Source organism: Uloborus diversus, chromosome 3, assembly GCF_026930045.1.
Source record: "Uloborus diversus isolate 005 chromosome 3, Udiv.v.3.1, whole genome shotgun sequence".
NCBI classification, from domain to species: Eukaryota; Metazoa; Arthropoda; class Arachnida; order Araneae; family Uloboridae; genus Uloborus; species Uloborus diversus.
The window spans coordinates 206243300-206268362 of record NC_072733.1 but is presented as its reverse complement, the minus strand read 5'-3'; the positions used below and the strand labels follow the sequence as shown (position 1 = coordinate 206268362).

Genomic DNA, 25063 nt, shown 5'->3' with positions numbered 1-25063 from the left:
GTAAACAATGGAATTGCACGTTTTCTATATTTTGATGGATGAAAAATTTCAGAGAATTTAATATTTTTGAAAATCAAAGTATATAAAAACCCTTATCATGAGATTTATTTTTTGTGTTCGACATAATGAAGAGTTGAAAAAACACGTGCATGGTAATATGCGTTATAAAAATTCAGATAATTCGACAGGTAAATAGAAGAAACAGAGGCGCATGCATTTCGTCCATTTCCCTTTTCTTCGTGCTGAAAAAGAAACAGAAAGCTCACCGGTGAGAACATAGCTTAAGTATAACAGCACTAAAGTATTCAGCGTTGAGAAATATTTTTAATGAAATGAAAGTTTTTTGGATTTGTTCCTCCATGTCGGTCATAGAACAGCCTACTATAACAACATGATACGACAAAAGGGGGTAATGTAATGTCTTTAAAATTACTATAAGTCATTACGCTTTGTTAACAAAATCGAAAGAAGCGTCATTTTTTCCACGTTGACAAACATTGATAATACATGAAATACACCGCCTGCTCAGTCAATTCCAGCCGAGGACTGCAGTTTCGTGATTATTAGCACTCATCAGCCCGGCATAGGAGTGACTGAGCTGGAGGTGGAAAACCTCTTAAGGAAGCCAAGAGTGCCAAACAAACTGATAGCTAATACAGAATTAGCACTGACCAGACGAGTGACCGAAACAATGGTTCGGTTCAACTCGAATTTTGAAGGCAAAGGCAGATATATTCAGTAAGTTAAACTTACTTAAACTTACTGTTTCAGGTATCTTCCTTAAGAGGTTTTCCACCTCCAGCTCAGTCACTCCTATGCCGGGCTGATGAGTGCTAATAAGCACGAAACTGCAGTCCTCGGCTGGAATTGACTGAGCTGGCGGTGTATTTCATGTATTTCTGCCTTAGCCCTGGCTATAGGGCGGTAACTTACTGAACCTACTGAATAAACATTGATAACTGTGATTACTAATTTGCTGAAAAACATAAATTAAAATGTAAATCCTGCAACAATTATGACAAACTTTCGGTTATCATTACCTTATAATTTGCATTTTATTACTAATGCAAATTCATTTTTACGCAATCGAATTACTTTTTATATATTTATTGTGTCGTATGATGATTTCATTATTTAATCATACCCCAAGAACACAGTCCATAACGACAGCATTGAGTGTAAATTGTTTAAATTTGCTCGAAATTAATAGGGTCAGCAAGATTATTCTCATTATTTACTTTACTTACATTAAATACCAGAAATGTGCTAATAGTATCAAGAATTGATTACCTCAATTTTAGTCGAAAATTTTGTTCTGAATCATCATTTGATCGTCTCAAATTTTAGAACTTATGCTTAAATACTATTTTTAATTATTGCTTGAAGGCTTTATATTTTCTCTGAGTTGATCATAATGACTTCTGATTTAAACAAGGTTTCCTGCACTTATATTATAAACGAAAATTGAGAACGTTATTTTGAACTGTTTTAGTTCTCTAAGAGAAAATTCAATGTACGTAAAACAGTTCCTAGTATTTGCAGTGTAGCGTGAATCTTACAGATTAATAGAAAGTAAGTGGGTTGACAAAACTGACTCCCATATCAAGTAATTTCTATGTTTAAAGGCACCAAATAATTAAAAATTCGATCACATATTTCCCGAATATGAAATCTGATTTATCAGTTTAATCAATCAGACGGCTTCAGTACTTGTTTTGAAGCGAATCAAATTAAAATGTTTAACAATTATCAGACCGATCCTCAGTAACTGGCGATCTATAAGTGGTACTGCAATAATTCTATTAATTCTCAGCTTAAAGCTTCGTGAAACAGGATTAGTGTAGACCGATGAGGCCCTTAAATCATCAAAACAATAAAACTCACCTACCATTGCCAGTAATACACCCTAAAATGTAGTTGCCTTCAAACGCAGCTAAAAAGAGTAAAGATAGCTTGATATTTTTAAGTAGTAGTTACACTGTATTTTTTTTTGGACTGAAGTTGGTAAGTGGAATGAAGAAATAATATGTGTATGCGCATTTAAATTTCGAGTGTCAGAGATTAAGAAGTAACCACAACAGAGCAAATGCCATTTAAGCAGTAGAACAACTAAACAAAAACGTAGACAAAGAAAGTTAGCCAATCAATTCTTCGTCGTCTGGTTACGATTGACAAAACAAGGCTTATTTAGTACAGGCTTGTGGATCAAATGGTGACAATTTATGACTCGTTCCTAATTACAGCGTATGATAAAAGGACTATAAACCAGTAGCAAGTCGGTCTAAACCAACAGTTTAAGTCTGGGCTGTTTTGAGAAGACTTACCATTCGATTTTCCAATACTATTAAGATGTCCTAACAGCAAGATATTTTCTAAACGCCTCAGACGCTGTATTTTTAATTACTCAATTGGGTCAAAAGAAACATTGGAGAAAGAATATTCAAAGTCAAGATACCTTCTTCGGCCAATGAATCAACGATTCAGTTGACTTTATTCCTAAACCCTCAGGAATCCACTATAAATGTATGTGACTGTTTTTGGCATTAAATTTATTTAAGCAGTCGGCATTCGATGAGATCAGAAGACACATATCTTGAAGTTAATTCCGAATATTTTGAAACAGCTCTAGAGTTACGATGCTTAACTGATCTAGAGAACATTTTCAAGAAGCAGGTTAATTAAGCTAGAACAATCCTTGGAGAATAAATGGTTAGCAAATAGAAATCAAACAATGTAGAAACGCCTAAGTGATAAATCTCTTAGATATGTAACTGACTCCGGTGCAATGATACAGTCATAGCCATATGTATGTTTTCCTTGACTGTATTTTGAAAGTGCGACACACAGCGTGCGCCGATCCCAAACTGACAAAATGGCAACTGGTTTTTCAAATGGTACTTTTGATTACTGTCATGTGTCATGACACTCCCAAGGTTAAGACAAATCGATTGACGTAAGAATTACCAAAATTGGCCAAGGCGTTTAGCCTGTAGAACGCCACATAGAAACGGACATACATACATAGACGGATAAACACATTACTCTCCTTTGCGTCGCGCACGCGCAGTCGGGTAAAAAGGAGTATTTTAACTGGATTTTGTCGTTAAGAAAATGTGTTTCAATGTAGTGTAAAATGTATCAGAATCACGATTTAAACTTTAGAAACGTAATATTTCGTGGCAGAAGTGAGGGCAATGTCAAGATAAGTTAAACTCTTGTTCGCAAGAAAAGGAACTGTGCGTATGCATTGTAGATGTTAAGCGAAATACATATCGAGAAATAGACAGTATTGAACATCAATAAAATCTTCACATTGGTATGTTTCTGGATTAAGTGCAACCCCTTCTTTATTCCAAAGCAAATCGTCAAATACCTCGAACTCTTTCTTTGGTATAGTATTTTCTTCCGCCCTAAGATAAGGAAGATTAATTCAAACGCACCTGGGTTTTTCGTTAAAAATATATGATGCATGACGTGGTGTGTTATTTAGTTTTGATAACTATGAAATGTAAAGTATAAAAATATTATATCTCATTACAAACTTTTTAAATTTTCGCTGCCCAATTCATGATTTTATAGGTTTTTAGTTGATTTAAATATCGTAGAAAAAAAAGCGTTCTTTTAGCACTAGATAAAACGCAAAAACGAGCACATTTTTTCTTTTTTCAAAATATAATTTTTCAACCGAAAATAAATGATGTACTCGTTTTCTTACATAACTACTTCATGTGTTTAAACAACTACCACCCGATATGTTTATTCCCATTGCTTGAATTTGTTATATGTGTACAATGTCTTCTGATACTTCCAAGTAAGCGATGAATGTATTTTGTTGCAAAATCTAATGAGTTTCTGAGCACTGATTGTAAATTATAAATGTTCAACTATATTATAGACACATAGCTGCTGTTCCAAATTAACGCAAAAAGATCATGCAGTGAAAGAGAGTAATTAATACCATGCACAAAACAATATATTTTAAGAATAATTCAAACAAATTCCAGTTTTGAGGCAACAAAGTCCTTCAAAAATCCTTTTTAATTTAAAGACAAAGTTTGTACTTGTTAAAGCTTTATTTTATCCACGGACAGCATTTTTCGAATCAGAAAGAAAACATTAAAGGGTGTAAAGAAAAGAACAAGACAGCAAATATGATAAAACATGTTCGCGGGACTTGGAAAAGAGACGAATAATCCGTTAAGAAATCGGCTGTTTTCCCCCTCCTTCGAGTGGGGGAAAAAAAACCTCTTCAATGCTATCAGGTCGTTTCCTCACCATTTTCCTCACACAGCTGGTATCTTTTTCTGTTACTTGTTGGTAACGGATAAAGCTAGTCTTTTCCTTTTACGAACTCGACACTATTGATGAAAATCATTTTTGGTTGTGTTTATTGCGGAACATATTTGACTGCATCAACATGTTTAAAGCCACTGAGTACAAAGTTAACAAAAAAAAAAAATGAATTCGATTAGGTCAGTTTTAGCTTTATATCAATTATTTTAGATGTTTGGAAAGGAAGGCTTTTGAAGTCTCACGAATTATAAAATATAGTATCAGCATTGTTTGAAATCCTAAAAAAGGTAAATTCACCTTTTGAGAGTGATTCTCCAACTTCAACATTTAATATAAATCTATCTGTGTCGCCCGGCGTAGCACGGACTACCTCAAAAATAGAAGATATGTCAAGCTGATGTATTTTTAATGCTCCGACATCAGTTTCTAACGCGTTAAGGATTAAATGAATGAGTGTAAAGCAGAGTTTGCAAAACACCAGTTTGAATCCAAGGAGTATTGAATAATGACATCACATTTTATTAACTTATATATTTTTGATGATATTATTTCATCTGTAGTGAGTTCACATCAAAGAAAATAAATGAACATTTTTCATTTTATCTGTGAACATAGAGCTTGATTTTAAAAAAAAATGCTCATTTTGATTTCCATTTGCAGTTTCCTCTGTTAATAGTATCAAGTTTTCAGTTCACAAAAATGAATCCCTTTGGTATTGACAATATCAATTGCGCGTCATTGTGGACTGTAATTTAAAAAAAAAATAAAGTAGCTCTTAAAATCCACTTGGAAAGCCATAAAAATGATGTGCGGAATGGCGAGGTTCATAAAGTTAAGCATTGTTCGATATAGTAACATTTTTGGAATTCCAACCAAGATCTTATTTTTAGATATGATTAAATTGTTCGGAAATGGGCTTGTTTGGTCTCAACATTTTAGCACAATTTAATATTAATGACTGTGTTTATGTTTCGCTTAAATTTAGAACTCGTTCTTCTTTTTTTTTTTTTTGAATTGTTTCAAGGTGTTTAGGATCAATTTTTGTGCTTTTTCGTCGTTTTTCGTATATTGTTACTTACCAAGTGTTTATCAATTTTTTCTAACACTGATAACACAAATAAGTTTGTTTTTGTTCATAATCCAAAAAGAGGAGTCTATCCCTATATAATTGATACACTAAATCTCCAAACTTGTTTGAAAGAATATAAAAATGTAAAAAAATAAGAGGTTCATAAATTCAAATATTTTTCGATATAGTGAGATTTTTAAGAATTCTAACCCAGCTTTTATTTTAAACTCTGATAAACTTTAACAGAAATGTGCTGAATTAATAGACCCTTGCTCTTGAAGACGGAAGGTGGGTGGACCAAGGAAGGCCACTTCAGCGAATAAACAATTATGAGTTCAACTACTGCATAAATGAAAGAAACAAACTATTAATTAACACTTGTTTTATTGTGTTTCATATAAAAAACACTTTCTTTAATTACAATAATTTAATCACTACTAATTAAACTTAACTTTTGTCAAGCTCTTCCAAACGACCTTGCAAGGAACAGGGCTTCATACGTGGCCAATGTTATAAATCAGACGCTAAATTTAAACAACAGTTGTAATAATCAAACTATCCATTTTTACTGAAACTACATAAACAATTCTTTAATTTAAATTAAACATTAAATGCTTAACATATTATAATCTTCTTTTAAAAACTCAACAATTATTTCTTGAACACCATCGAACTAAGAATGTATTAATGGAAATTATTTTATAATTACAGTAATGAGTATTATTTCGATAAGAAATAAGTTACCAATGCTATTTAAAATGATATTTTTTTTAAATAACCCATAATGGCCTTTTTATGGGTTTGTTCTTTATAAGGCCAAAATGTTTCTAAGAAGGCCAAACTAACAATTACCATTTATGACAAGTATACTGTTATCGACTAATAAATTGTTTCTAAGAGTGCGCGTTAAAATATAGAATTTTAACGCTACAACATTTGTATTAAATTTATTATTTTTTACAGCTTCCATAGCGTGACTTGAACTATCTTCATCCCATGTACTTCCTCTTTTTTCAGGTTTTGATCCCGACATTCTCTTGAAATCTGAAATTATGAGTGTAGAATTATATCATCTTCACTGTTATCGCCTTATTCTTATAATTATATTTGCAGAAATAACCTTTCCAAAAAAAGAAATTTAGAGATATATCAGTAATGAAATAGTTTAAATATCTATTCAGTCTGAGTTAAAAAGTTAAATAACCCTGATAAATAATAATATTATAAACAGAAAACATGTTGTCAACTTTCCCGGTACGTATTTAAAACTCAAAACTCTAATTGTTCATATTTCCATGATTTGTATAAGTTTTCCTAGTAAGGCTCATGTACCTTAGCAAGGCCAACCGTCAACTTTTTGATTGGCCTTCGGCTTTCATAGGAACACTTTCGATATTTTGACTAAAATCGAAAAAAAAATATTTTCTTTTCTTTAGTACTATAGCACATCCTTACATGACAATTTACAGTTAAAAAAATAAGATAACAATTGGTTGTTTACATAAAAAAAAAACCTTTTGCTGAGTGTGCGAATCACAATTTTGCCGTCGAAGACCGAAGTCTACCAAGCGAGGGCTAAAATAACGACGCGAGACTCGCCACCTCGTCTGTGTCCTTGAATTTGATGAATCTAAGTGTGAGTGGAAGGAATTTGTCATTACTTGACCACCCACCTTACATGCATTTTTATTTGCAAGTTTGAGGCATAATGACGTTAAGAAAACGTACGTTTGAAATTAAATGAGAAAAATAATCCGAAATTTGTAAAAGTATCAGCTAAAACTTCTAATTCCGTGACTGAAAATATGTAGCACTTTTTTTTTTCCAAATGTGCATACAAAAATGTAAGACAAAATAAATCCAAGAATTGCAAAGAAAGTCGTTACGATGTCTTAAACCAATGACAGAAAATGATGAATTTACTTTATTCTTCTTCGGAAGGTTTTCAACGGAATAAATCAATTATCATAATGTAAAAAAAAGCCCATGTATTTTTACAGCAAACGTTGCTGCCACCGTGGCTGCCATGAACGTTTGCTGAAAAAGCCCATGTCTTTTACAGCAAATGTTGCTGCCTCCGTGGATGCCATGAACGTTCGCCAATAAGTTCACAAGTTGCTGTCTTTAACAACGCTATGAATATGATAGCAGACTGCTGTAAATTTCAGAAGGTGCTGTTTCTAACAGTTCTGTGAATACTGCAGCAGTGTATTGCCCCCCCCCTCCCCTTCAAAGGAAACATGCTAGCGTTTCGCATCCTTCACTTATGGAATTGTCAATTTTATTGATTCAAATTTGCATAAAATAGCTCATAGATCAAAGAAGAGAAAGTTCATCCCGAACATAAGCGGAAGTTGACTCCACCGCTTCAACTATGTAGTTGTGCCACGGAGAGATGGCGGATGAACTAGAAGGGAAAATAGGACCCTTCGTTCTGCAGTAAGTACAATCAGCGAGAGCGCGCGAAAGTAAAAACTCTGATCCTATCTATTATAAAATGAAGTGGTCTGTTTCCGCTTCAAATTTATCTGCCATCTCTTCGTTGCAAGACTATACCTATTCATCGCTCAGACTACTCAGACACTAAGGATCGATTTTCTTAATTCAATATTTTCTAAATTCACAAATGTTTACTTGAGCAATATTATAATGTATCTGTAGCGATGAGAAAGAGTAACAACGACAAGGAATTGAAAATACTTTTATGTTTTTTGGTGCATTCATAATACATAATAAAAAGACGTCATATACATATTTAAAAAATGATACTGAGGAAATTATACATGTTTGCTATGAAAACATACTTTTGGGAAACAAAATGACATCACTATTTGGAATGTTATGCCAATAACTTATTCTAGTGCACATTTTCTAAAATTCAGTAAATACTAAGTTACGAATTAAATCAAGAGTATTAAAATTCAAGAGTAAAACAAAACAAATTTTTGTACGGTTCTTATTGTATCCAATTTTTAAATGCTTTGTTCGAATTTGAATAAGAATTTTTCAGAATGCTTCAATTACCGAAATAATAATATATCTAAGGGTAATGTTTGATATTGAACGTACAATTTACTTATTGAGACAGAACAATTAAGACAACTATGAGTAAATGTTTCAATGTGTAACTAGCCATTTCATAATTGATTTTTGGGGGCGCACAGAAGAGACCTCTGCACATCAGAGTCATTTCAGCCACACATTTCTTGTGAAATGTCTAAAGAAAAATTTAGAGCTTGCAGGCAACAATTAAATGACTGAAGAAATTTCAAGTAGAACAGGAGATTTCCGTTTAAGCGATCGAAGTTCGTAAAACCTAATGGAAAGTCGAGTAACAACGTTGACTGCAATTACATAAAACAGGCGACTGTTATTTCTTAGTTATTATTTGTTGTTCAGTGAAAATTAGTAAAGTGCATAGTGTTTTCGTTAAAATTATAGTCTTTATAAAATACATGACCATGTAACTTTAGATTTAAACTAAATATCCCGTTCCGCCACGGATTCCCCTATGTGTTTCGTGATTAAAGCTAGCAAACCGTTTGAACTTTTAAAGAATTTTGAGTTGAGATAAACATTTCTATTTAAATTTAATGAAAGATTGTGCAGTTAATATGTTCCAACATCATATTCAAATAACCGCACAACTTTGACAAGAGCTAAACCTCTTGATAATTGAATTATAATTTGATTCAAACTTTATTTTAAAGGATTTTTACGAAAATAATTTTAAAAGCATAGCGTACTGCATTTTAGTATTTATTTTAACACGTAAACTGTTCACTTTATCTTTATATATGGCAGCAGAGAAAAGCTTTCAACAAAAATCCTGTTTGTGATTGAAAATAACATCACCTTTCTCCTTGAATACTTTTTTTGAAATAGATACCGGATACAAAAAAAAATGCGATTGTACATGATGTCCTGCAACTATCAGGTGCTCATCATTTGAACAAATATTTAAATACTGGCAATAAACGTTAAGTCAAACTTCACATGTTCTTCATAAATGTATATACACACTGTTAAAAATGGGTATTCAAAAATAATGAAAATTTACTCATTTTTGAATACTTTCATTACTCAATATAGCTCCGAATCAATAAGGTTCAATTTTGAGAAACACATGTACTCATTTCATGACTCGTATTTCTCGTATGTTTGTATTTGATGCCACATTTACTCATTTTTGAATCAATTGTATTCAAAAAAAATGAATACATTCAGAGTTTCATTTTTGAATACATTTTTTTAACAGTGCAGGGTGTCCCTGAATACCGTATACAAACTTGGACTGCAAGTAGAGAACACGATAACAAACAAGAATCACACAGGAACGTATTCACAAACGCAATGCCGACGCGCTACATGCACACGTCAAATCTGGAACTACATTTCAGTTTTTAGAAGGGCTTGTTGTAATGTTGCGACTGCATCTTTAATGCATGCTTCACAATGACAACACATCGATCGTCGCAGTCACGAACCATTTTGACAAGTTCACCTCTGTCGCTACATTGTCATTGCGACGCGTACTACGCGAGTTACTAGTCGCAACTTTCAACAACTGCTTTAAACCATCCTTAAAATCTAAAATGTTGCGTAAAATACACAACTCTACACAAGGCGTAAAATTGTCTTTGTGTAGTTGCTTTATGACTTGTTTCACATCCGTCAGTGTCTGGCTTTATGTGTATGTAGGAAGTCAGAAGTGCGTTTGGCTCCATACGTCCCTGAGAAGGTTTGTGCTTGCTATCTCGTTCTCTACAGTTCGTTTAGGGACACCCTGTGTAATTTAAAGCAGAAAACATAAAACTTATAACGTATAAATGTAAATTTTTGTGTTGAACAGCAGAGCAATGGAAAAGAAGGGGTTTAACTCATAGACTAATAATAAGAATAGACCGAGCTATGGCAACCCTTTTGCTGCTCATAAACCAAGCCATGTGACTGGTGGATATCCTATCAACAGCGGCCGTTGATCGTAGCAGATGATCAACGCTCGCCAACAAATAAAATAAATAGAATTGATGGAACACGAAAGAATGATCTTTAATGGAGTCCAATTTGTAAATTTGTTATTCTAAGTTGTAAATATTTTGTTAATATAGTGAATTTTTCGTTTAGGTAGAGTTGTGCATTTTCTTTATTCAATTTCAATAACTCTCTAAACAATTAAAGATGCAAGCGTCCGAAAAGAATCGGCAAACGGTAGGATTTTTACCTACAATTTCAATTTAATATACCGATTAGTACATTTTTGCGTTAACGCAAAACGTTTACGCCATTACGTTCACGTCAACGCTGACGTAGCAGTTCCGAATGAAATAAAAGTTACTGAAAACTGTGATCAAACACTAATTACTGATGCCAAAATAATGCAGAACAAAAATAAAAACAATTCAATCTCTGCACCTGGAAAAAAATTATAATGAAAACACATTACATCTTGAAATACATATCGAGTGCCAAACTATAGATAATGTTGCCATCTAGCAACCATGCTGCCAAAGTTTTCGCCAAGCCTCCCACCAGTCACATAATGTATCCATGAACTAATTTTTTCATCAGCAAGTCCGGGAAAGCTCGGTCTACTCTTATTATTAGTCTGTGGGTTTAACTCCTCAGAAACCTGGGGATTAAGCATCATTGTCTACCGAAAGCCGAAATGCCTATCCAAGTTAGAAACAACTTCGCGAGTGGTACATAAATGATCAGTACCCCCCCCCCCCCCCACCTTTAAATACTTTTCTTATGCAACTTTCTATTTTGACGTCATTAACAGTATTCTTAATTTTAAATTGAAATTTTGCGATTGATTTTCTCTCTACGTATGAAAAATGTTCAGACCGTAGATCTTTTCTTGCTAAATGAAAATTCGTTAAATTATTTATTTCTAGAGGAAGAAAAAAAGTAAAGTAGTTGTTTTGACTCGACAAAGCACCCACGCACGGGGAATTATTTAGAGAACAGGCTTATGGATTGTTCTCCTTGGCCCACTGGACAATCAAGAAACATAAACCGAATATGAAATTTGACAAATTTTAGAAGCCTTGTACTTAGTGTATTTTGATTTATGAAAGTATATATGTGTTCCAGAAACTTTAGACAATGCATTCATTTCTTTGGTCTTTAAAACTTAGATAACATTTTTTTTAAATATGCATTAAACAAAATAACTTGGCTTGTATTGAATAAAAACGTAACGCTAATAATACTCAGAAGCACTGTCACATCCGTCATTTTTAAACGGTAACATGGCTTTGTGGTCGTTCTATACAAATTCGAAGCGACAAATTTGCTAAATAAAAGTCAAATCTAAGTTATTGAATGCAAGTTTTCATTTTTTGTCTTTGCACGCATGTGGCTTAGAGGATCCTTTCAAACGTATTGAATTGTTTAATTCCTATGATTACTGGATGGATTTGAAAAAAAATTGAAATTCAAAGAATGTCTAATATAAAAGTAAAACCAGCGAAAACTGAAAACGTTTACTGGAAATAGGTAACGAAATTACGCTATGTACTTAAAAAGATTAGGAGCGTTTAGACATGAGAATTTATTTCTAAAACCGAATTTTTTTCTTTTGAAACGTTGTTGAGAATATGCTTTTCGTATTTGTCTGTTGAACTTATTAAAATTTCCTCTGAAATTCACTGCAAATGGCAGCTGTTCTATAGCAAACGCGTTTTCATAATTCTACTTAAAACTTGGTTAAGTTTTTTAAGTTATACATTGTAAATGCCCGTTTTTTAAGATATTTATTATTAATTTTTTGAAAGCTATGTATCAATAAAAAATGTTTGAATATCTCTAAATTTTGAAATATTAATATAGAATGGAAACTTGCCCAATCTTGTGCAAACGGGCAATCTTAGGTTACTCTAGATATTAATTGACTAAAAATAGATAAGTAAATATAATTCATGTAACGTTCTCTTTACAGTAAGACACACTTCTAGTTTTAAAACTTTACCCTAAGTTTGACGTTGGTATATATCTTTTTTAGCGCCTTAGTGTGTTTTGCCAATTTCTCTTCCGGTTATTTAATACTTCGGAATAGCAGAGTTCGGGCGAACGAGTGTACACCGCCATTATTATTTTTTACAAACAAAACTATAAAATGAGCTTCACATACAAGATCACTTGGGAAACAGATTTGCCTTACGTTTAAGTTCTTCAAGGACAAAAAAAAAATATTGTAGCCATTTTATGCGTAACAAACCGTATTTTTTCCATATGTAAAGTTGTTATTGCTTTTCTTTAAAATATTGCAGCGTTTACATTTCATGCAGTTTTGAAACTTAAAGAAAAAAAAAACTTTTCTATTTATCGGCAAATTTTATTTTTTAAAACTAAATAACATGTTGAACATTTTTTTTAATCAAGTAATCAAGTGAAATATTGGACGTTAATAAATATGAAAGTTCCGGACCTTTGTCCTCGTTAAAACTAAAAGTGCTCTACTTTTATTTACGTCTCCAACACGTGTTTTTAAGGAGCTTAGCTAATTTCTTGCTGTGATCATAGGATTTGAATACACGTATTTCCTTTTTTTAGGGGAGGGGGGCAGAGATTTAATTTTCATACTTTTTTGTCCGTTAAATATGAATCAATGGATAAATCTTTCCTTTTATAAATATTATTGACTGTGATTGAAAGTTAAAGGACATTTTTAATGTTTTCTTTTTTTCTCAAAGATGTGTTTAAATCGGAAAACAAAATTTTTAAAATTTTGGGTTTTTTTTCTCTTTATTGTTTTTAACGAAAAATACTCCTTGATCAGAAAGTGAAAACACTTAGAAAATGCATTTAAACACATTTAAGTCTAAAACAAAAATGCTAATACTTAAGTTATGTTTTGGAAAAGCTGTAAAAGGGGACGTATCAAAAAATCTAAATTATATAACTAGAGTAGCACAAATCGACGCAATTTAAATACGAATTTACTCCAAATTTTTTGAGCAAAAAATAGCAATCGTTTTTATAGAAATTTATTTTTAGAAACTGCAAAACTTGATTGCTAACTATTCATTTATTTACTTTTGATGTAAACATTGAAAATCAGTGCGAATACAAAATTAAAAATTACCGTAAAAGCAAAATATTCAACACCCAAAAAGAGTACTTAAGCCTTTTTAGATTCAATTCCCTGTTGCACTCTATGCGACAGAAAACTATTTTAATCCTACACTTCAGAAGATTGTCACGAAATAAATTTTTCACTAAACATGATATTTAATTTCACGCCTTTTTTTCTACTCGCATAGCTGGCATTGCGCCTCAAAGTCTGGAAACCAAATGCAAAACTTGGCTTCTTGACTTTGCAATTTTTAAAAAAATATCTTCGTTTTTCAATGTTTTTTTTAAATTTTATTTTAACTCTTTCACCGTTTAATATAAATTGTATATCACATTTAATATTGTAACAAGGTTTATTTTTACTGTACATACTCACTTTAGCAAAAGCACTTTCGAGATTAATAAATACTTGGTTGCGTCTGGGAGCTAACACCAGGTAGACCTAAAACCAAAATCTGTAAATAATTACAACAACAACTAATTTTCTCGAAAACTCCTTAGGAAACCTCCCATGCTCTCTAAATTTTCAACTTTTGCTGCTCAAATCGGCCGTAGCAGAAAATTTTAACGCAATATGTAATTTAAGGCAAAGGTTTTACTTTATTTTTAATTTGACGCTTTTAAGAAGTTGCATGCTCTTAATGCAGGATCCTGCATATTAATCGCTGTGTGAGTTGTGGTCAGGATACGATGGTGGAAGTGACGGCGACAGTATATGTGCCATTTATTGTAGTAGCAATGGTATGGCGCAGTAAGCATCGTCATGGTGTTGTGGATCAGCATATTCGAAAGAGTGGTTTTTTGAATACTACTCAACAAGAGTTTCACATTCGATTCCAATTTTGCCGACATGATCGTGTTCGGTTTGAAAAACTTTTCACATTGTGAAAATCACTGTCCAGGTTTTTTCTAACATTCCTATCAGGCCTGTTTGAGAGCAAAACACTTGGTCAAATTAATGGATGGATGCTATCCAGAGTTGCAACGTTTTCAGTGTTGAAATGGTCTGAGGTCGGAAACTTTTTTTTTCACTGCCGTACCTATGGCTCTCAAGTTTGATACCTAAACATGTTTCTTTTCAGGAAAGGATCGTATCGGCCAAACTGGAACCGAAGGTGAAATTCTTGCTCAATATCAATAAAAAAAAATATAATAAAAAAAACATCATTTTTAATATGCTCTTCCACAACGCATGGCCATGCTTATCCCTCCAATCCATTGCTGCTTCTGAAAACAGCACATATACTGTTATCTGTCCATACCACTCCCACCACCGTATCTCCGCCGCAATTCACACAGCGCCTTGTCCACGTGTATTTAGTACTTCAGTATCAAACTCAAAATATATTAATATGTGTATCTAATTTAGTAACCATAAACTTGTAGTTAAAACCTGTGTTTATCTCTCTTTCCATAACGTGACTTTTAGATTAACTTGAATTCATCCAGGTGTTTAATGCGCTTTTAAATATAATTCCTAGTAAAGTATGCTTAAGAATTGCAGCAATATAATAGACATTCTTCCGAGTATGCATTTTGAAATTTAGTTGAGTGAGTTATCTAGTTCTTCAGGAGTTTAAAACTAAATGGCGCATTATTTCATTTACAAGTTTAAAACTTCGTTAAATATCAAGAGGAAATTGGTAGACCACTGATTTCAATGTAAACTTTAAAGTACAAAACAAATATTATTCAAACTAAAAAGTGAGGCTAGACATATTAAATTAATCATAGTTACATATTCAGTCTAAGTTGAAGGGTCTTTCTAGTAGAAGAGGCCAGAAGCAAACATGTGTTTATGTATTTATAAGTTTATTTAGTTTCAAATTGCTGAAATCAAATAGCCCGAGGTCGAACGTCCATGTATCGGAACCATACACTAATTACAGTATCTCTAACGACGACTTCCGCTTCTACTGACTTGGATTATCACCTGGGTCGGAAGAAGCAACTTCATTTCTAAAAGTATTGGCGCTTGAAATGGCACAGGTTACAAAAAATGATAGTACAAAAGAGTTTAGAAAAAAAACTCTGAATTGCTCTTAACCGATTTAAGCCTGAAAGCAGTTCATCATACGATCATAAAACTCTCAATTTAATATAACAACAGAAGATGGCGCGCTTCCAAAGGAATATATTTTCCAGCGAGATACTGACTACATGATGATTTTACTGATAATTATTCTTAATATATTATAGGAATTAGTAAGTTGATAGAGATGTACCACTAATCCAGAAAAAAAATAAGTTTGGTGAGGAGAACTTCGTTTTGCATCACTTTACCTGAATGAAACTTAAAATTTACTTTTTCTTCAGAATTTCCACTTAAGAAGCCCGCATAGTTTTTTCGCCGTAAATGAGTGAATAATAAATGTTACATTGATTTCTTTTTTTTTCTACGCGAGAACGTTTTCTGTGTTAAATGCGCTTCTAACCATATATTTTTATTTCTTGTCTTCGTTGCAACACTGTGCTGCAACAAAGACGTACTAGGACGTATCAAGTGATTGTCATATAGTAAGTACTTCGTTGTATACTTATTCTAAGACTATCACTTGACTATTTGTTAAACTTCAGTTTAAAGATTGACAACTTATAAATTTAAAAAAAAAGAAGAAAACTTGCAAAATAGTAATTTTTTGATTTGACATTCGTCGAAAGACTTCTTTCTTGTTGGTGTTCTCGCATTAGAGGTTTCAGGAAGAAAAGCAACTATTTTACGTATAAAATAAGGATCAACAGTTTTTCAACAGAATATTGTATTTTAACCACATGTTTCACTTTCTCACCCTATTTATAAATGAATAAGATAAAGTTGGAAATTATTTTCAACATACAAAATTTGTGCAATTTCTTTATTTACGATGATCTTTAAAGCCTAGAATTTAATTTTCAAAAAAGGCTTCAAACAAAATAGGGCTCGTTTTTTACAAACTTGTGCGAGAAAAAATTTTAAAATGCATTTACTTTTAAGTTGGAAAAAAAAAATGTTTCGTATAAAGTTGCATACATTACGGTGTGATTTGCTGCCTTTCTTAAACATCAGACTAAAGTCTCAGAGATATTAAGATCATGACTTTTTTAAGAAAATGGACTAAGTCAAAGAATTTTTGCAATAGGCTCCTGAGTTAAAAACTCTTATTGTACCATTTTAGCATCCGCATGAATTGTAATTATTTGGTGCTGTCGGCTAAAATTGTACATACTAATTTGGCATAAGTTGGAATTGTATCGTTTTAACTACAATTAAGAAAACGTTATGCGCCATAGAAAGGAAAAAAACTCAGGAAGTCAATACACAATCACAAACCGGAAATATAAACAAAGACAATTCAATTCAACTGCATTTGTTGCTCCGAAAACCAGTTTTTTCTTGCTTCCTTTACATGATGCTGAGTACTTTGTTTCAATGTCCTTCGATAGATTTTATATTGTGTTTAATATTATAGACGCTTGGTGTGCACACAATTTCGATAATCTCTTAAATGGGAAAACTATCTAAAATTTTGTTTCTGAATCTTTCAGTATACTTGAAGTACTTTTGGCAAGATCCATTCTTCATCTTTGAAAACTTGCGTCTTATATTTACGATTAATTTCTAGCATTAGGACTCACAACTTACGATAATACTGCTGCTTGAAGTAGTCTTTGAATTTGATTTCATATAACGGAGCACATTATTTTTACGCGATATATATATATATATATATATATATATATATATATATATATATATATATATATATATATATATATATATATATATATATATATATATATATATATATTACTTGAACAGTTAAGTTAAACAACATCACTTGATTCGCACTTTCTTCACATGATTGGCATTATTTTCACTCACAATGTGCAACATGTTTCAGGTCCACACATGCACCACAAAGTAGCTCAAGTAGTTCAAGTAGCTGATGTCACTTCAGTCAGTTATCAAAGTTCGAAAGATTGTACATTCCAAAATGAAAAATTTAGTTTTATTTGACGACACCGCCGCAACTAAAAAGCTTGCATATCTATATCATGAGGCAGTTCTCTTTTGATTAGATGAGTTTTCGAGACATATCTTTAATTTTACTATTTGTCCTTGACTAGCATCGATAAACGTTACACCATCTGCCAGATCTTCAGGCTTGCTATTGAGTTCTAAAATCCCGTATAGTTATCCGGTCAGCTAAGCACTATTGAAAATAGGCACGAAAGTAGCATTATCCATTGAATATTCATCTGCTTCACCGGACTCCAACCTGTAATCAATGAAGTATTTTAGGACGATTAATTTTTACAGTTTTTCATTTTGACAAAAACACTTGATATGTAAACTATTTACTGCAAAATACTATAAATTATTTCACGTGCTTATTCTATATGAGGCAGTGAGAAGCAAAGGATGTTAGTGGCAAAGTTAAAAATTTGGAGATAACCAGTACACATAGGTAAACCCCTTTTCTGTCTTGGGGCAAGAGATGGTACTAGTAGTTCTGGTAGATGCAGCTATAGAGCATGATTTTGAAAACAATTTCAATGAAAGCCTAGCTAGGATGTTATATTTAAACGCATTTTACTCAAAACTTGAAAATGTCCACTCACATCCCTTTGCTTCTCACTGCCTCATCTATATATAAAAAATGAATGTTTGACTGTATGTCATCCATGAACTCAAAAACTACCCGGCAGATTTGGCTGAAACTTTCACCGTTTGTTATGTTTGGTACTGGGAATGTTTATAGACCAGTTCGAAAAAAATCCGATCGATGGTTCTTTTTTTATTCCAATTTAAGTCACAATCCATTGGATAAATACGAATAAAATGATCGGCTGCAGAAATTAATTCGCGTGAAAGATCTCATTGATAAGAAGTTAGCAGTTGCCATTTTTCTTGAGTTTGAACAAATAAATTCTTTCTTTATTGTTTTATGGCTTTTCATGCAACGGGGGGATTTAAAAAATTTTCTATTTGATATTTTTAGCGATTGATTGATCTTGCAAACTGCGTGAGTACAAAATTTGAGTATAGTCACGGCTTCACTTGATACCTGGACCGATTATTATGAAAATTGCTATATATATGTATTTTTCCACGGAGAAGGTGCATATTATGCTCATTGAAGCCACTCGCCACCAGGTGGCACTGCAGAGTAGCAACTTCTGCCCCGTTCAACCGATTATCATGAAAATCAGTATAATGATGTATTTTTTTAATTGGCGTAGCAACGCGCGTCGGGTACAGCTAGTATGTATTATATTAAAATGGTATATTTACATTGTTCATAAAATCGAATTGATACTTAAGAATATTTATTTTGGATAAGAGAGTTAAAAGTTGAGCTTCTTAAAAATTCCTTAACATTTTAATTTTAAGAATTGTGAGGTTACTATATCCGCCCAACATAATTTTCAAAAATTGAGTTGTGGCAACTTACTAACGCAACAATTTAAGCTTTATCGTTCAAGAACGTAGATCTTAGTTGAATTGAAACATCTCAGTTCTGTCAAACTGCACCAAATAATAATGCGGCAAGTCTTTTGAAGTTGCACCCACGGAGCTGATGTGAAGTAAAATAGAGAGAAACAGCACGGACTAGCAAGAATTCTTTCGGCTGTTGGAACCTCAGAATACATGCAACGTTGACACACATTGAAACGGCGTTCTCGTTTGATCACTTCATCAAGCCGGGACATGGAGTAAGTTTCCATTTTGTGCTTCAGATTTATCAGCCTGGTATTTCTTGTTAGCAGTTTCAAATGAGCAAGTATGTAGCAGCTCTCGCACATTCAAACAAATCTAGAATAACAAAACCATCACAGCTACTCTGGCAATCCAAATGATGTTATTTTCCGTACGTTCTAAAATGTATAGTCTCGTCTGCGCACATGCATTAATGTCAACAGATCCCCTCTAACATTTTTTCTCTCCTGAGTATTGTTAATGGAAGGTAAACATAGCAATGTAAAACTTGGCAACACCGCTCTCTACTTAGTGTTGGGAAGACGTTAAATGTAGCGCCGCTCTAGATGAAATTGCTTTGCGACAAACATTTTCGACTTTTGCGATTTCTTTCTAAAATCATGTTTTAAATCTATGTTGAAAAGGGGGGGGGGTATCCTCCAAAAGAAGTATGTAAATTTTTGTGTTAGTTTCATTTGTCTGTCAGCCTTGACTAGAACGCAATCAGCTTTTGAAGACACGAACTCGGCCATCTAACTAATTCTAAGTCAATACGAACACATTAGTCCATTTAGCTGGAAATCTGAGAACGTGGCAAATGTTAGCGACAAAGCATCAATCCACTTGTTTTCGGTTCTTAAAATATGGTGAAGATAAGTTCACACACTACAACATTCAAGCAATCACTCATTTTGTCAAACACATTTCACAATGTACAACTTTCAAAAGACTCACCCAGTATAAGTCACTGCGAAACTCAGTCTATTTCAAATCTTACACTTAGACACATTTGAAACTTAGTAAAGCACTTTCCTCAGTAAGAAAGCGATGCCTATCCATTGTGATAAATTCCATTGCAGGCGAAAAAATTGTTTATGCTCTTTATATATGTATATCGCAATTGTTTGAATAAGCAATCACGATTGCTTATTGTTTTCACTTGACCGTTTAATGGTGTTCTACCCTTTTTAAGCTACACCGTCCATGCATGTGGATGCTTCTCCTGGGCGGTGGCGGAAGTGGACTCCTCTGGCTCCTCGTCTATGACCTCATGAATCGACTTTACATGTATTTATATTCGACTATCTCAATTTTGTAATATCTTCTTTAGACACAAACAGTATCCTGAACACACCATCTAGCATCTAAACCTTCGTTTTAAGTTGAATTTTGACGTCTTGAATTTAAATTATGTTTTTCTCAATTATGCTTGCGATAGAAGCCATTTGTTCGGCCACTGGAAGATTTTTTGTGCGAAGAAATCTTACCACTAAAACTGTGGCGACATGACTACCAAACGCAGAGCTTAATGATGCCCTTACGAGGACTTTTAACCCTAGTTGAAATTTCCGGAGCTTGATGCAACAAAGGTTAAAACTATAAAAATCTACTTGTCACTCTGCGCTTTATTTTAGGTTAAATTTCGAGTGGCCGTTGTACTTCTCTGCAAAACAGAAAACTATTTTATAATTTGTTTAGAAATCTCGTTACAAACCTCATATGTTGCGTCAACCTTTTGAGTGATGACTTTTTTTCTTTCAAAAAATACAGCCTAACGTAATTTTGTAATTGGTAGGGAATTTAAATCAAGATCAACTTTAATTCGAATGAAAATTGCGCAATTAATACAAACTAATGAACTGGTTGGTATTAATTAAATGTTTTATAAAATAGTTTTAAACTGCCTCACCTGATTCAGAGTTATCAGCAACTTGAAGTCCGGAACTTCGCTGGTAACTCCCACTAATAAGTATCTCAGAGTTCTTTTTGAGAACTTTTGACAAAGCGGATGTGCACTTCAATCTCATTTCTTCTCCCTTGAAATGCTCCCTTTGCACACGAAACTGGAGACCCAGCTTAGTCGAAGAGAGGCCATCTGGATACAAAACTGGACGATATTCAGCAAGAAACTCTGCTTTTACCTACGAAACAGAAGTTTAAAGCCAAAAAACATAATTTAAAGTGTTTTAAAACGATCATACATTTAAGGGTTAAAAGATCACGAATGGACTAATTACTATTTTTTTTTGATTCCAAAAGCACTTGATATTTACATCAAGGGTCTTCATGTATTGCAAACAAATGAGATTGGAGCTGCATATGAAATTAGGGAAACGATAACAAACTTTAAAATTATCGACACCAACAGGAATAGAAAAAGAAAAGTGCTCACTGTAGACGCCTGCACCTGCATTTATATGGTCTGCTACTCTTGACCCATCGGTATATATATGTATCCATTCACTTTCGGGGTATTTAGTGTAAATCGTCTCCAGAGCAATGGCCCTAAGAACTACTTGGTCAGTCTCACTCTTTAAAACAGGCTGTATCAAATTTAAATCATAATTCACTGGTTCGTATTCGCATGGGTTTGTTGGTAAAGGGAGCGACTGTAGGTTAGAATTGATGTCATACGTTCGTTTTGTATCAAGCGCAAACTGCACAAACCCCTTTTGCGTTTTGAGAGATCTTGGGTGCAACTCCGGTTTCCATTCGTTTCTAAATGGTATTCTTTGCATTTTTTCAAATAAAAGTAGATATATATAAGGAAATAATCAAGAGTTTTTTTTTTTGGCAAGACCTAAAAGCTAGAAGCAACCACAAAGTTTGGTTTATAATCCGTGATTTTGTCCCTTCAGCACCAAGAGCAAAGTCAGTGGCTTTGTTTCGACTTTTACCAGAACATCTTTACTGCTTAAGGATTGTGAAGAGTCCCAATTGTCCCCTTTGCAATTCAAACGAAGAAATAAACATTCGTCACCTGCACACTTGCACCCAGCTTTCCAGACGTAGCCTGTGTGACCGTTATTGGGAAGCAAGAGAGCGTATCGGCAGCTAAATATTTCACTCTATTGTTTCTGTATTGTTCCTTGTTCTATGTATTGTGTTTGTTTTTGCTATTTTGTTCTTTGTAACCTTTTCTTGCTGCCAGCCATTGGAAATAAAAAAAATATCGACACTGAAACAATAAAAATATGTAGAACGATTCGAAGGAGGAAAATGACGTATAAATACATGAAATACAAAAGAATTCAGTCACTAAATGTCAGCATAATCATCTTCCTGGCACGCCAATATCGGTCGCATCGATTTTTTTCGTTCAACCAGGAACATTTAAACAGATGATAAGTAATATTTAGAATTTTAATAAAATGTTCAAAAATAGATATATTTAACAGAGCAGAATGAAGAAGAATGGAGAGGCAGAAGGAAAGGGACAACAGCATTTATGCCGGAAATGGAATGTTAAAATTTTGTTCTAGCTTGTCTAGTAGATGTAGCGAATTAAATTCAAGCGTGAATCTAAAAGCTGTTACATCCTCGGACAAGTTAGAATTAATTTCTTAAAATTTATTTCGGCGTAAATGCAGTTGCAGTATTTTTTCTAATCCTTTCCTAAGTTTTGCCAACTAATACAAAATTTTTCAATATTTCACGAACCAATCACATCTTCCGCTAGCTCAAAAAAGAAACAGCCGATGGTTTACCTTTGAAAATAGCTTTCTTCATTCATAAATCTTTTATTGAAAAGTTTAACAAAGTGTTTAAGCCTTGAGCTCCAGTACTATCAATCGCTTTCAAGTCAAATATTAAAATTCAATATTTTAAAGGGTATTTTAAATACAAAATAAGAGAATTATAGTTTTTCAAAAATACATTTAAAATTTCTAATATTATTTTCTGCAGTTATTTTGTACTGTTCTGCCGTAGGAAGGTAAAACGCAGAAACTGCGCATTTTTCATTTTTCTTTTTCGCATTTTTGTCATCGATTGTACTTTAGCTTAATTGTACAAGCTTGCCTATTTGGTTTCCGCTGAAAATAAAGAACAAAAAAAAAAAAAAAAAGAAAGAAAGAAAAACGTCAAATTACAGTCGTTCCCTATTATTAGTATGAAATAGAAAATGCGTTCCTTTCAAACGTCTCAAAGCCTCATTTCCGCACAAACTGCGACTTACCTTCTCACGGTAGTATCATGTTCGTCTTGTTTTACTAAGCACAGAGTCAAACAATTTATTTATTTTTTTTTTATTTTGTATTATAAAAGTTCAGAACATGTATCTATAGAATTTATTACGTGAGAAAGCAATTTAAGAAAAAATACTTTTAGTAAGTTGAGCTTGGAATTTCACAATGTAACATATTTCGACATATTGTGTGGACTTTATTGCATCATATTGTGAATATGTTCTTTAATAGGCTATTAGAACGTTTTAGGAATTAGTAATGGCCAAAAAGACTTTATCTAATCCGCAAAATCTAATATATTCCTTATAAAATGCATCACACTCACTTAATAAGAGTTGCAAAATGAAAGGGACGAAACTATCTTTAGCTTAATTATCCTTTAGACGCTGCGGGTGTTTCGTTCTCTAGAAGAGTGAAATTACGACGTGTATATCCGTATCAAAATCACGTGAAAACCATGGGGAGTAAATATGAATGTGAAACGAACTATTAGTTCACTTGACTAATATTCTGTTTTAGTGAGACCACGAATGCAATATATTGTGTGACGCAGGAAAACTATCTAAAGATAACTTTGCGTTAAGCATGAATCCTTTTGAAATTAAAGAGATCAGTAAAAAAAACACTTCGAATGATAAATAAATAAATTGAAAAATATCAGATCCGATAGCATTTGACTGTCACGCGTTTCGCGACTGCTGCAGACGATGAATGTAAGGTATAGGTATGGGTGAGTTAGTGTATACCAGTTCGAAGTTTTTTTTTATATAGCATCAGGTTCTGGAAAACACAGAAAGATATAGAATGAAAGTAAATTGCTTTTCAAATATAAATCTGTTTTTCTTTTTTTTATAAGATTTTCTACCCAACTTACTGAATTGCCATCGCAACATACTGGCAATCATGTATTTTATATCATGGGGCGTTTGTTTTTAGTTGGTAATCTAAAAGCTGTCTTGTGTTTGCTTAGTAAAATGAAGGCAAAACAGACGCTTCCTACCTCCTCGTCATTGACGTACCACTGTAGCTGGGCAGGTTCAGATGAGCGTGCTGATGTGCAGTTCACATCCACCAAGTCACCGACTAAATAACCTCTTTTACTTCCGGTGATGCTTGGACCCTCGTGACCTGGTGGTACATGGGGCACTAAAGAGAAATAAAGCTTCGCTTATGGCCCTTATTGTCAATAACAACGAATACACGTTTAGGAAGAACAATATCATCAATGAAATACTAGTCGTACTTACAATTTATGCCACTTCATTTTTCTTTAGAAGTTTTAACCTTTTCTTGTTCTGGATTTTGTGTTTCGGAAAGTAATGTTATGCTTTTATTCCCGAGAAACAAGAATATAGGCATTGCCTAGTCTAAAAGGAGCGCAAAAGCTCCAACTCTTTCAGTGAAATTGACTGAACTACTCTTTCACTGTTAAACTAAAATTTAAAATCATGAATGATGTCCAAAATGGATATCAAAATATCATTCTTGACGACAAAGAAAATATATTTTTCATCCCGGGAAAAAGAACTTATGTGCTTTACTTAATAATTACTGACAAATGGGGCTGCGTTAGCAGCTCCATTTGTAACCAAGCTTAAGATATTGCCTTATGATTTTTATTATTATTTTTTCTTTTGCAAAAGATTATTGTACTTCTTCGCACTTATGGGCATTCGGGGTTCTTCTTCGACTGTTTCAAATGGACAGAAAAGGTTAAAAGTTTTAAATGCCTTGATAAGTTTTAAAATTTTAAATAAGTTACCTGAACTATTTTCGGCTTCAACTTGAAGCGAGGAAGCTCCCGTTAATGGACTAAATGAGTAAATATATTGGAAATACTGGAAAATACCTATAACCACCATTAAAAATACTAAAAAGTATTTTTACCTGTACCATAGTTCAATAATTTATAATATATTGAAAAAAATAATTTTTCGGTTTTTTAAGTACTTAGTAGTTCATTTCTGTTTA

At 33.1% G+C, this 25063-nt stretch overlaps 1 protein-coding gene across 1 annotated transcript in view; it reads right to left on the bottom strand.

Moving 5' to 3' along the window:
- Positions 1-5969: 5969 nt before the first annotated feature.
- The window catches only part of LOC129219146 (synaptogenesis protein syg-2-like), a 31005-nt gene continuing 11911 nt past the window's right edge, over positions 5970-25063 (bottom strand). Inside the window, exons 5-8 of the mRNA XM_054853465.1 lie at positions 24093-24238; positions 20815-21046; positions 6324-6406; positions 5970-6035 (exon numbers count right to left, since the gene is read on the bottom strand). Of these exons, the coding sequence (XP_054709440.1) occupies positions 5970-6035; positions 6324-6406; positions 20815-21046; positions 24093-24238 (527 nt within the window). The remainder of the gene's footprint in view (positions 6036-6323; positions 6407-20814; positions 21047-24092; positions 24239-25063) is intronic.